The sequence below is a fragment of the Biomphalaria glabrata genome, chromosome 10, assembly GCF_947242115.1.
Source record: "Biomphalaria glabrata chromosome 10, xgBioGlab47.1, whole genome shotgun sequence".
NCBI lineage: Eukaryota > Metazoa > Mollusca > Gastropoda > Planorbidae > Biomphalaria > Biomphalaria glabrata.
In genome coordinates this window covers 41,441,055-41,454,474 of record NC_074720.1, presented here as the reverse complement: position 1 = coordinate 41,454,474, position 13,420 = coordinate 41,441,055, and the positions used below count along the sequence as shown (strand labels likewise).

Here is a 13,420-nt window from a genome sequence, read left to right as displayed (position 1 = left end):
TGTTTAATGAGCGCCTAAAGGCAGCCTTCTCCTAAATACCCCCTCCCCCGCCCCACTGGTCCACAACTGAGATTGGACCATAGCGCTCTGAGCATGCTATAAGCATGAAAGTAGCGCTATATAAAAGCCATAATTTAATTTAAAAGCCATAATTTAAGGATATTTGTATTATATAATTAAATACTTTTTTTTTTATAAATAAGCAAAATGGGAAGGGGGTGCCGATAAGGTTTCTTATACCGGGTGCACATTCTCTAACTCTGTATGAGTGTCAAGCCTTTGTGAAGTCATTACTTTACTATTTATCGAAGTTTAAAATAATCTAGTTTTAAGCAATCCTGCTACTATTTGATCTGATTACTTCAACCAGAACCTGTTCATTAGTCGGAGCCTCGAGATCTTTGGTCTTTTCGTACCAGTCGTCACAACCAGCAAACGGACGCACCTACAAAAACAAAAACGGTCAAACACATCTACAAACAAAACGGTCAAACACACCTACAAACAAGTTTGTTCAACAACGTACCTTGCAAGAAAAAAAAAAAGGGGGGGGGACTTCCCTACATTGCAAGCAAATACACATAACGTTTTGACCACATTGAGTAAACATGGTCGCGAGCAGGGTCAAGACAGTAATCCCAAGTCAGCACGGGATCTCCGCCCATGGTTTAACTAAGTCCAACCCTCCCCCCCCCCAACCCCCCTAAAAGAAAAAAAAATACATATTTATATACTTAACAAGGGCCCTCCCTCCCGGCCCCACGTGTGAGTGGCCAGGTAATTGGTTACAAGGTAAGTTCACCTGACAATATGGCCACCTTGTCATACGGCAGCTCTGACAGAAACATAGGTACAACAGATTAAATCCCCTGCGGATATTGGTTTGTGGATAGATTTAAAAAAAACAAACTCAGGCTTATTTTCAATACTTTTGGGGCTGTCACATTTTTCAGTATCGTTCAACTTGTGTTATGTTAGTTCCATACTGGAGTACGCGCTTATCAGTCTTCAGGTACATTTAATTAGAGAAATTCTGTTCAATCATCTACAATATTAATTAGGTAAGTTATGGTACCTCATTGTTAAGAGATTCTTTGCATTTGTTATGTGTATTAAAATTCATTAGAAATGTTTGGTCTACTGCTCAAATATTATTTTAAACTATTGTTAGACTTATATTGTTGTAATTTTGTTAAAGTGGTTTTAATTGAAAGAGCAAGATTAATTTATCAGATCATAAAGCAGAAATTGAACAAGTGAATCAGTTGTAGTACAAATCAGAGTAGGCCCTACAAAATTAGGAAAAATTATTTTTCTTTTAAAACACAAAAGTATTTTTTTAAATATATCAGTGAATGTGCTACAGACAGAGAGAGTGAGAGAGAAAGAGAGAGAGACAGAGAGAGAGAGAAAGACAAAGAGAAAGAGAGAGACAGATAGACAGAGAGAGACATAGAGAGAGAGAAAGACAGCGAGAAAGAGAGAAAGAGAAAGAGACAGAAAGAGAGACAGAAAGAGAGAGACATAGAGAGAGAGAAAAAGAGAGACAGATAGAGAGAGATAGAGAGAAAAATAAAGACAGCGAAAAAGAGAGAGAAAGAGAGAGAGACAGAAAGAGAGAGACATAGAGAGAGAGAAAAAAAGAAAGACAGAGAAAGAGAGAGAGACAGATAGAGAGAGAGACATAGAGAGAGAAAAAGAAAGACAGGGAAAAGAGAGAGAGAGACATAGAGAGAGAAAGAGAGAGAGAAAAAAAAGAAAGGCAGCGAAAAAGAGAGAGAGAGAGAGACAGATAGTGAGAGACATAGAGAGAGAAAAAGAAAGGCAGTGAGAAAGAGAGAGAGAGAGAGAAAAAGACATAAGGTAAAGAGTGAAGGATAGAATTCAAAGAAATACAGAAAGAGAGAGAGAGAGAGAGTGAAATAGAGATGGGAAGATGGAATGAGATATCACTGAATAAATGAGAATTATTACATTTTCTGTCTGCCTAGTCGGGATGTAAGCGCGATGCACTGTCGATCGGTGGTCCCAGGCTCAAACCCGCACCGCTGCCATCCACCGTCGTCCTGCGGGATGTTCAGGCTAGGGAGTAGATTATCTTCAACATCCGAAATATCTAAAACAATTTACAAACAAACATTAAATTCAATGACAACAACTCTCTAAGAAATAGCGTCAAAGAGAGGTAAACCAGAAAAAATAAAATAGAGGAAAAAAAATATGTGGGATGGTAAGAGAGAGAGAGAGGGGGGGGAGGAGCGTAAGCAAGAGCCAAAGAAAACAAAGAATGAGTGAGAGTGAAAGAGAGGGGGAGGAGTGGAAAGAAATGACTAAAAAAGAAGAGGTTAAAAAGAAGAACGAGGAAGAAAGTAAGAACTCCAAAAGGGAAAGGAATAAAGCCCCCTGACAAACATTGAATTAAATCTTTTTTTTATAAAAAGAAGAAGAGTTACGCCAACAGGGGACGTGACTGAATCACCCTTGACCCGGATGTAATTTAACAAATTGACACTAACAAGGCGCTGAACCACGAGTGAGCTAATGACGTCTTCCTAACAGTCACTAAACGTGACTATAATCTGCTAGAGAGTCATACTAGAGATACACAAACTAACTGCAAGATGGCCACGCCCAAAATAAACAATGAATATAAAATTGTAATACGAAACAAGATAAACTATGAATGAACAAATGAATATAAAATTGTAATACGAAACAAGATAAACTATGAATGAACAAATGAATATAAAATTGTAATACGAAACAAGATAAACTATGAATGAGCATTACATTTAATGTAATCAAGGCTGTAGGTCAAAGTAAATGTATATGATATAGTAGTGTGACGCAATTAAGTTCAGCTTACACCAGGGGTTCTCAACCTATGGGTCGCGACCCCTTTGGGGGTCGATTGACGATTTGCCAGGGGTCGCCTAAGACCATCGAAAATATGGATTGTTATTGTCTACTCTTCTATTGCTGTATGTGTGTGTGTGTGTGTTGTTTTGGGGGGAGGGTGTCGCGGCAGAGTGGGGGAATATAAAAAGGGGTCGCCGAGCTTAAAAGTTTGAGAACCGCTGGCTTACACAATTGTTGTCACTGACATATACATTTTGTTTGACTCATAGTTTAGGGCAGTGATGCCCCAATACGATCTTATTTTACCCGTGGCGCCCAGCCGCCTTCTCGAATCTTGATGTCCAGAGTGCAGGACAAGACGCTTCAGAGGATTGGCTCTTCTGGGCTCAAGGATGGGGCATGTGGCTCAGCGATGACATTGGCTCCTAAGACGGAAAAAAAGAATAGCCTCCTCTGCTTTAGGGATATTGACTTAGAGAAAGAGCAATAGAGAAAAGAGAGAGTGAAAGAAAATGAAAAAAAAAGAGAAAGCAATGAAGATATAGAGAACTAACAAGAGAGAAAGAAATGAAGATATAGAGAACTAAAAAGAGAGAAAGAAATGAAGATATAGAGAACTAAAAAGAGAGAAAGAAATAAAGATATAGAGAACTAACAAGAGAGAAAAAAAAGAATTTTAAAGCACAGAGAGAGACACGGAAAGGAGAAAGAAAGATTGGTGGAAAAAATGAATAAAAGAGAAAGAAAGAGTGACAGAAAGAAGAAAGAGATAAAAAAGAACGATAGAAAGAAAAAAAATTAGAATGAAGAAGGAAGATATAAAAGAAAAGAGAAAGAAGAACGAAAGAAAGACAGAGAAGAAAGAAAGAAAGAAAGACAGAGAAGAAAGAAAGACAGAGAAGAAAGAAAGAAAGACAGAAAAGTAAGAAAGAAAGAAAGACAGAAATAAGAAAGTGTGGCAGAAAGAAAGAGTGACATAGAGAAGAAAGAAAGTACGACAGAAAAAAAGAAAGAAATAAAGAGTCAAGGAAGAAAGGACGATGGAAAAGAATAGAGAAAGAAAAAAAAAAGAAAGATTGAAAAAAGATGGAAACGCTCTCTCTCTCTTTTTTTTCTACCTCTCCTACCCCCCCCCTTTTTTTTTCCTCTCTTTTTTAAGCGGCCCCCGTAAGGGGAAAAGACGCTATTAGTTTTGTGCGAAATGTCTGTCCGTCTGTCCGTCTGTCCCGTTTAGATCTCGTAAAATAGAAAAGATATTGAAAATCCGACATCACAATATTTTAGACCATTCAAAGTTCTGATGCAACGGCTACTTTTTTTTTTCTGAAAGCGAAAAATCTAATTATTAAAATTAGTTATGCAAGCAGTTTTTTAAAGAGAAAAAGCTAATTAGTAAAGGCGGTTGGTCGTTATGCTGGCTACATGACACCCTCGTTAACCGTAGGCCACAAAAACAGATGAACTTTACATCATCTGCCTATAGACCACAAGGTCTGAAAGGGGAACTAGTTAGGCCAGGTTCACATCTAACTTTACATTCACTTTCACCTATCCTTTGATCTGCGGGACCGTTGGGGCACTACACAAGATCTGTTAACCTTCTTTCTCCATTCTTATCCCTCATTTGTCTTTGATATAATTTCATTCGGATGTTCTTTCTGAAAATATTGAAGCCTGCTTGGGTGGACCACTTCGAGGGCCGATTTTGAGTTTGTGTTTCCACACAAACTGTCTTTTGTAACCTAGTTTTATTTCAGTTTTAGTCTTCGAACATTCTAATAATTATCATTGGATGAAACTGTACTCATATAAAACTCTATTTATAGCTCAATGTTTGTTTTAATCGATTCTTGATTTAACAATCGATCGACAAACCCAAAATCGATACATTCACACACGTAACGAAAAGAAAATGAATTCAGTATTAAAAGAAACTAGATATTTGTCTCCCCTGCATTGCTGCGCTTCTCTCCCCTTTCACTGCATTTCTCGTTTCTACTGTTATTGACTTCGATCTAGATCTATATGTTAATAATATAGATCAATATGTAACAATCTAGGTCTATATGTCAACTTCTTAATACTATAAAGGCTAGGTAGAAAGGGCACTCACTGGTTTCTGCTTGACCTGGATCTTGGGATCGACCGTTGACTGGCCATGGGTACGCAGTCCAGGTTGAAGAGCCCCCCCCCCAACCCCTTGAAAGACAATAATGTCTCAGCCACGGTGACTAAACTATTGCTTGACTGTGTAGTCTTACAGCTTAAAACACAGACAGGCTTTAGTTCTGTGTTCTAAACAGTGACAGATTCTCGTTAAGTCGACAACATTTCGATCAAAGTGTTTATTTCGCTATCTTCTTGGATTATTGTTTTTTGGAATTTGCCAGTCTTACAACGCTGGATCGATTCAAGGGTGAGGTAATCAGCAGCTAGGTTGGTCTGCATGTGTCGTCTTTTAGCTATTGACTGCGGTGTTAAGTCGAGACCAATCGTTGTAAAAGGCCTGAACCCTGACCTGCTACGTCATTACCTGTGGGCAGTTTAGAACAATAGCTCGCTGCCACGTCACAGGTCTGTACGACGTGGCGACAGGCTATTGGTCTAACCCTGCCCAGTACAGGTAGTGACGTAGCCGGTCAGTGTTCAGGCCTTCGTTAAGTTGGGGCGTGTGTCGCTACTTGGTTCTGGCTGTAGGCGTAGCGGCGTGGGTACGTCCGTGTGATGTAGGTACCTCTTCTGGTACGGCTATAATACTCCTCTTAGCGAAGTACTTTATTAGACGCACTAGATTTGCAAGTGCGCAGTATTACTAACATACTAAAGTCTCCAATGACAACATTTAGAATTACTAATGAACACAGTGGTAGCAGACGTGGAATTTATTATATATATAGATAAATTACAGAAAATACAGGCGACTTCAGCCGTCACTAAATATACACCAATAAATACTGGCTGTTCATGCCACGTGGAATAAGTAATCACATCAATGAAATGTTCAAAATATAAGTCCAAAGAAAACTCTCAAGTCAACATTAAATCAAATTCATTAATATTCATTCATATTACAGACAGAGAAAATCGTACATCCACTCTCTGCTGGAGTTCTTCACTAACTAACTTTTACCCTTATTTCAGAGTCCTTTACTTATTCACATAACCTCGTGCTCGCCCGCACGGAATGTTACAATATGTGACTGAGTGTCACTTCATGTCACAGAGGTTCTAAAACTGGACTGTGACATACGCCCCACACTCCAAAAAGATTTTTGACCAAAAATCTTTGACAAATATATTTTACATTAATACCACTGTACAAATATATATGAGCTTAGTCCATTATTCTATCAAGTGCTGTAAGTTCCCTCCAATTGCTCATATCATCTTATATAAGCTTAGTAGTTATGTATAACATCATATAAATTACTGAGTCCAAAAAAAAAAAATCATTTATATACTTAATTCACTGAGAGCAAAATCACTGAAATGTAACATTAATTGTAATGAAAAGTACCTCCATCAAGTGTTAACAAACTTTATGCATACATTTGTACTGAAAAAAAAATGTGTACAAACAATCACATGGTACTCAATATAGAAAAGGAAAAAATATACAAGTTATTCCACATCCAATGTTTTACTATAATTGTAGATGCACAACATTATCAATGTGTATCATTTGACACACTGAGTAAATTTACTCAAAATGATAACAGAAAAAAATTTCATATTTATTTACAACTGTGATGTGCTGTGTCAAAATATTATTCTAAGTTTTGCCATCATCAAAAGGAAAAAAAAATTTCAGAGACATGTCAATCCAGTTCAAGGTTGACCTTGCATAAGACTACTATAAATAGTCTGAGTGTAGTATTGAAGTACAATAGTAAACAAATTTCCATGTTTATAAACATTCATTGTAGTATTCAGGTGTGTCCAAAATTTTAGACAATATTTACATCTGTGAGTTGTTATGAAAAAAAATTTAGGTCAACAGTTCAAGTAGTTCACTGTTGTTTACATCTCATTGTTTACATTGCTGTGCACAATCAGTAATGAAATACAATATATACACACAAAATAAACACATCTGGCATTTGTCATATTACAAGTTGACAATAAAATACAATGAGTAGAAAATAGATGATCTGTTATTGATCCTAAGCATAAATGTCATCATGACCCAAAAGAAAATAAAGTGTAACAATAAAGTGTCATAACTTATTTGCAAAATGTGTAGAATGTTAATTTGACTAAGTTGACTACTACTGCTTGTTTCTAAGTGCTTTGTACTGGTTATTTATTCTATCAGAATGTCCTGGCTGATGTGTTTAATGTCATTATTTTCACTTGTTTCATTTTCATGTATTATGTATCTGGATAAAAAGTCAGCTATTACATTTTCATGTCCTGGAATGCTTTCTAAATCAAATTTGTAATCTGAGAGAATGAGTGTCCATCTGTTTATCCTGTCATTTTTTAGATCTTTTCTTTTTAGTGCCAGTAATGGTTTGTGATCGCACTTAATGCTAAAAAATCTACCTAACAAGTAATTCTTGAGTTTTACAACTGACCATACAATGGCTAATAATTCTTTCTCAATCACTGAGTATTTTCTTTCTGTTTCAGACAGTGTTCTACTGATGTGTACTATTGGCTTAAAAAATGACTCTCTTTGCTGTAATAAGCATGCCCCAATACCAGTGTTGGAGGCATCAGTGTATAGTGATAGTGTTGATGTTGGGTCAATACTGGCTAATTCTAGTTTCTCATTAAATTTATCTTTTAAGTTGCTTAGTGCTAATCTACTTTTTTCATCTATACAAATTGTGTTTCCATGCTTCTTTTTAGTAAATTCAACAAGGGGCTCAATTATCTGTGCATAATTTGGAATAAACTTTCTATAAAAGTTGCAAAGTCCTAATAATGATCTCATGTCTTTCTTAGTCCTAGGTTCTTTTATGTTTTTAATCTTTGTTAGGTTTGTTTCAGTGGGTGTAATTTTGTCATTGGTAATGCAATATCCTAAGAATTGGATTTCAGGCTTGGCTAGGTTTAATTTCTTGGGGGATAATGTCATGTTGTGTGTTCTTAGTCTTGAAAATATTTGCTCTAGTACATGAATGTGTTCCTGTTGTGAGTTGGTGAAAACACAAATGTCATCTACATAAGACAATACCTTATTTATGCCTTCTAATAATTTTGACATGCATTTCTGAAATGTGGCTGTACTATTTATTAAGCCGAATGGCATGACATTCCAGACATAGATACCTTCTAGGCCTGGCATAGTGCATTTGAATGCTGTATATTCCTTAGAGTCAGGGTCCATTTTAATCTGCCAGAAGCCTCTGTTTAAGTCCATTGTTGTGAATAGGGATGATTTGCTTAAAGTTGTAATTATGCTGTCAGTGTCTGGTAGGGGTTCTGGGTCTATGACTGTGCATTTATTTATTTCTCTAAAGTCACAGCAGATTCTTACTCCACTGTCTTTCTTTTTTACAATGACCATGGGTGATGCATATTTACATGTTTCTGATCTCTCTATCTTCCCATCTTTAATTAAGTTTGTCATTTCTGTCCTAACTAAGTCCTCATATGCTTTGGGGATACTATAGGCTTTTGTCTTAGTTGGTAGTGCTTTGTTGAGTTTTATTGTGTGTTCTATCAGATTGGTACATCCTAGCTTTTGTGTAATTACATCACTATATTTAACTGTCAAGTTCTGTAACATATCATTTTCAATGTTTGGACTACTGTTGTGTGTGGTGTTTATGGTGCTTACTATATGTTCTTGTATGTTGTGTTTGGTTTCTAGATCAGGTTCAATTATATCTGTGTCAGTTATTTGTCTCTTATCCAGTTTTACAAGTTTGTCAATATTGAGTTTGCATTCTCTACCATCTTTATCAATGATGTACACTTTGTTATTAATTCTCTCTATAACTTTAAATGGTCCCTCATTCTTATCTTTACAGTGTTTGTTTTCTATCTTAACAAAAACTTGGTCACCTACATTTAGTGTTCTTAGTTTTCTATTTCTGTTTTTTATTTTCCTATGCCTTTCTAGATTTTTGTCCATGTTTATCTCTGCTAGTTTTATTCCTTGTCTAAGCTGTTGTTTGGTCTGAATTATCCAAGGATGGTACTGTTCTATGTTTTCTAAGTCTAACATGTTGTCAGCCCATAATTCTAACGGTCCTTTAGGTTTTCTGTTAAATACAAGCTCATAGGGGCTGAATTTGGTGGTTTCATGGATGCTAGTGTTGTAGGCAAATATAGCATAGCTAAGAGTCTGGTCCCAGGTACTCATTGAGTCTCTTTCTAGCTTATATATCATCTGTTTTACAGTTCTGTTCCATTTTTCTATGACTCCATTTCCCTGTGGTGAGTAGATAGTGCTATGGACTAGGCGGATGTTAGTCATTTCTGCAAATGCTTGGTTAAGGTGGGACTTAAAATTTGATGCATTGTCTGACAGTAACTTATTAGGGAATCCAAATTTTAGAAAAAGTGTTTTTAAGCAATTACATATGTCAATAGCCTTTATATCTTTTAGAGGAAATGCCTCTGCCCATCTAGTGGACATGTCAATGATACCCAGAATATATTTATTCCCTTTACTGCTGGTTGTTAGGGGTCCCATTATGTCCATGGCAATTTTGTCCCAAAAATAGTGAGATTTATCTGATTTCTCTAATGGGGCTCTAGTTACTGTTTTTTGTTTGGCACATTCTGTGCAACTGTTTACATAGTTCTTAATGTCCTTTCCCATCTTTGGCCAGAAGAATTTGTTGGCTATCTTAGCATATACTTTCTTTTTTCCTAAGTGTCCTGCTGTGGGGTCATCATGTGCCATATTTAATATTTTAGCTCTTAAAGTTTTAGGGATCAGGATTTGAAGTCTAGTACAGTTTTCTTTCCTGTTATATCTAATGGCTAAGTTGTTTATTTCTATATGGTGGTTATTTAAATTTATCTTGTTATAATCTTTGCTTAAGAGGTCTTGTATTGTGGTGTCATTTTTCTGCATATCTATTAGTTCCTCCCTAGTTATACCTATTTCATTGAGTAATACAGTGGGGCATTCTATTTCTGGTGTTATTTTTTTATGTGATCTGGTTTGAGCTAATAGTGCCTCATGTTTAAATAGGGAATATTTTTGTCTATCTTCCGCCCATTGCATAACTTCTTCTAGTGTTGGATCTTTTACACCATCTACATTGCCTATTATTAGATCTTGTGCTGGGGTGTCCATGACTATGGCTTCTAGTTCTCCTGTAATCCAGGGTGATTCTATTAGGACTTTAGCGGTCTTGCAAATATCGAATTTTTGTATATTTGCATAGGTCACTTTTACTGTATCTTCTAGATACTGTCCTGGTTCGACTAAAGAGGCTTTAACTATTATTGCCGTGGCTCCACTGTCGCGAATTGATCCTACTTCTTTAGAATTAACATAGGATGGAAAGACTTTTATTTTGGACTTATTTGCTTGCATGTAGGCTACATTTTCCTCTCTATGGTTGTTGGTGTTATTGCCACTGTTGTTTCTATTGTTTCCTCTATTGTAGTTGTTTGGGTGGTTGCTTGTGTGGTAGTTATATTGGTCCCTTTTAGATTGCCTGTTTCTGTTATAGCTATTGTGTTGGTAACTGTTTGCAAAACTTCCTCTTTCATTGGGACTTGCACTCTGGTGTAGTCTATGTGGTCTATTATTGTAGTTATTGTTGTTTTGTTTGTAGCTGTTTGGGTTGTAGAAACTAGTGTAGCTTCTGTATCTGTAATTGTTATTGTAGTTTATAGGAGCTTTGCATTGGTTTTTTACATGACCTTTTCTCCCACAATTGAAACAAGTCTTGGTGTTGGACCATTTGAATTTGTCATTGTTGTTGTTGTTGAATGTTGTTGCTGTAGCTACTAGTTGGTGTAGGTCTCTTTTGTCAATCGTGTGTCCAGGGTGACTGTCTTTAAATAGATTTAGATTCGTTATCAGTTCAGTCTCTGTCTTGATCTTCTTTTCCTTAAGGAAAGTAAATACTAAGTCTGTCACGTTGTTGAGGACATTGTCAATAAGTAGCATGTCTAGGATTTGTGTCGGGTCTTTGATGTCACATTTTGCTAGCTCTAACCATTTTGTCATGTTAGTCCTCATGTCGAATATTATCCTGTTGAAGTCCCCATCTTTTTTCAATTTAGTGTCCCTGAACAGCTTACGATAGAAATCTGAATTTTTTCCAAAGTGTTCTAATAATCTAGTCTTTACTGCTGCATAGTCTTTCTTTTGGTCTACAGTTAGAGTGGAAATGATGTTGAGGGGTTCTCCTGACAAATTTGCTAGTAGGTGTTTGGCCATGTCCTCATTGTCAAGACTATAGGTTGAGGCTATATGCTCAAATTGGACTAAATAGTTTTCAAGTGTTTCATCTTTTGAATTATATTTGTGGAATTTGGAGATGAATGGCTTTGTTGTAGACTGTTGGGTATTAATGTTGGAATTTGTTTTGGCAGCTTCTAGTTTAGCTAACTCTACTTTGTCTTGGCTTTCTCTTTGTTTAGTTTCTAGTTCTTTTAATGTTTTCTGATGAGCTCTTTCAGCAGCTCTTTCTTCCCTATCTTTATCCTTTTCTATTCTATCTTTTTCTTCCCTTTCTTTCTTTTCTATTCTATCTTTTTCTTTTTCAGCCTTTTCTAATTCTTTTTTGATAAATTCCTTTTTCTCATCCCCTTCTAGTTCCATGATTTTCACTAGCTCTAAAATTTTGTCATAGGAAGACATGTTTAATGCTTTGTGTAGTTAATTAAGTGAGAAAGGAATGTACTGTGTTATACTTGTCAATACAGTGTGTGTCAATTATTTAACATGTGTATATTACACAATAATATAAAAAATTCAATCAATGGTTACAATGTAATGAAAGAATGTAGTGATAATTGTCCAATGTATAGATCTAGATCAAAATTTACTCAGTTGCTCAATTATAAACTATTCAAATTCAATATTCACAAATATCAATATATGTTATACATGTGTGCTGTTGTGCCAAAGTAAAATAGTAAAAACTGTAAATTAGTAGAAGAAAGAAAAATATATGTACAGTATAAGTAAAAAGACAAACACAGAAACAATATAGAGAACAACACAGTCTGCTTTTAAAGAAATTAGTAAAAAGTAGAAATGTGACAGGAGAAATACAGATATATGGATACAGGACTTTTAAACAAACAACAATATAGATACAGATTAAGTACACTGACAGAAATACAAACAAGACTCAACAGCTAAATAAATATTTTCCCACTATATTCTATGACCTCCGTACCAACAAGGAGAGCCTCAAACGCATTGGGCCTTATAGAGGTTAAAGAACAAATAGGATAGACCCTAATAGATCCTATTGTTATGATAGTTCATACAATAGTCCCTCTCCAGCCACCCTTAAAAGAACACTTAGAAAAATGAAATCAAAATATGGCTCCAAAAATGCCAAGAGTTATCAATTACTAACTCTACTAACAATCAAGTTTAATTACTGCTATATCAAAGCAAAATCCATGTACTTTATAATCATATGCATGTATTTAATTTGTTAGTAATGACTTACAGACTTTTTTCTTGTTGACTCGTGTAGTTTAATCCTCAAATAGCTTGGGTGGTTGACTAATAATCCATGTATAGGTAATCCAATTTAAGAATAATAATCCATGTATACTATAAGTAATCCAATTTAAGAATACACGTTACTATGAGCATTAAAGTGGTAGAAGAAAAATAATCCAGTTCAATGCCATAAGATGGCTCAAATGCTCAAATTTATAGTTGATACAAGTTCTGTCTAGTACTTCAAAGTAATCCACGATGATGAATAGTGGCGAGCACTAGTGATGAAGCGGTGTATCTGTCATTAGTGTCATCAAGCGATGTCTTGAATGGTATGGCTCTTTCTTTCAGACGACATCTGTAGCTCTAGATCTAGATAGGAGTCGAGTCGTCTTCTGTTTCACACCGGACAGGTGTCAGCGGTAGATCTAGGAACAGGGTTGGCGTTGAATGGATCTCAGGATGCAGGTGTTACTTGAATGGATCTTGTGGGCAGGCTGGATTTCATACTTGTTTAGTTAGCCGCCATCTTGAGAAAAAAAGTACCGGTCTAAGGAAGGTGTAGTCTTGTTTACTGTAGAGGCGATTGAGATCCTTTTAAGACTCCTTTACTGGTCACCAAAGGCCAAATGTCACCTATGTTGTAGGTCCATACTGTTAGTTAACAGCCATACTGGCCACCAAATGTCGCTACTTGGTTCTGGCTGTAGGCGTAGCGGCGTGGGTACGTCCGTGTGATGTAGGTACCTCTTCTGGTACGGCTATAATACTCCTCTTAGCGAAGTACTTTATTAGACGCACTAGATTTGCAAGTGCGCAGTATTACTAACATACTAAAGTCTCCAATGACAACATTTAGAATTACTAATGAACACAGTGGTAGCAGACGTGGAATTTATTATATATATAGATAAATTACAGAAAATACAGGCGACTTCAGCCGTCACTAAATATACA

General features: G+C 36.1%; 2 protein-coding genes across 3 annotated transcripts in view; one reads left to right on the top strand and one right to left on the bottom strand.

The window, feature by feature from the left end:
• Nucleotides 1-328: 328 nt before the first annotated feature.
• LOC129928578 (uncharacterized) lies at nucleotides 329-11,218 on the bottom strand. The gene is made up of 3 exons (XM_056043238.1): nucleotides 8,925-11,218; nucleotides 8,042-8,213; nucleotides 329-445 (listed from the first exon to the last, which is right to left on the bottom strand). Exons 1-3 carry the CDS (start codon nucleotides 11,216-11,218, stop codon nucleotides 329-331), a joined length of 2,583 nt encoding a protein of 860 aa, XP_055899213.1.
• LOC106077944 (A disintegrin and metalloproteinase with thrombospondin motifs 2-like) overlaps nucleotides 798-13,420 on the top strand; it is a 61,302-nt gene continuing 48,679 nt past the window's right edge. The window contains exon 1 of one of the 2 annotated variants that reach the window (XM_056044293.1): nucleotides 798-1,061. The gene's annotated coding sequence lies outside the window, so the exon portion shown is untranslated. Of the gene's footprint in view, nucleotides 1,062-5,004; nucleotides 5,276-13,420 lie in introns of those variants that run through there. The other variant, XM_056044296.1, reaches the window with a different exon arrangement.

Coding starts and splice junctions, on each gene's coding strand:
- LOC129928578 (XM_056043238.1), bottom strand. CDS start 11,218: ATGGCCAAACACCTACTAGCAAATTTGTCAGGAGAACCCCTCAACATC. Junction 8,214..8,924: donor ATGGACAAAAATCTAGAAAG/GCATAGGAAAAT, acceptor GGACTTAAACAG/AGGCTTCTGGCAGATTAAAA. Junction 446..8,041: donor TATTAGAAGGCATAAATAAG/GTATTGTCTTAT, acceptor TTGTTTTTGTAG/GTGCGTCCGTTTGCTGGTTG.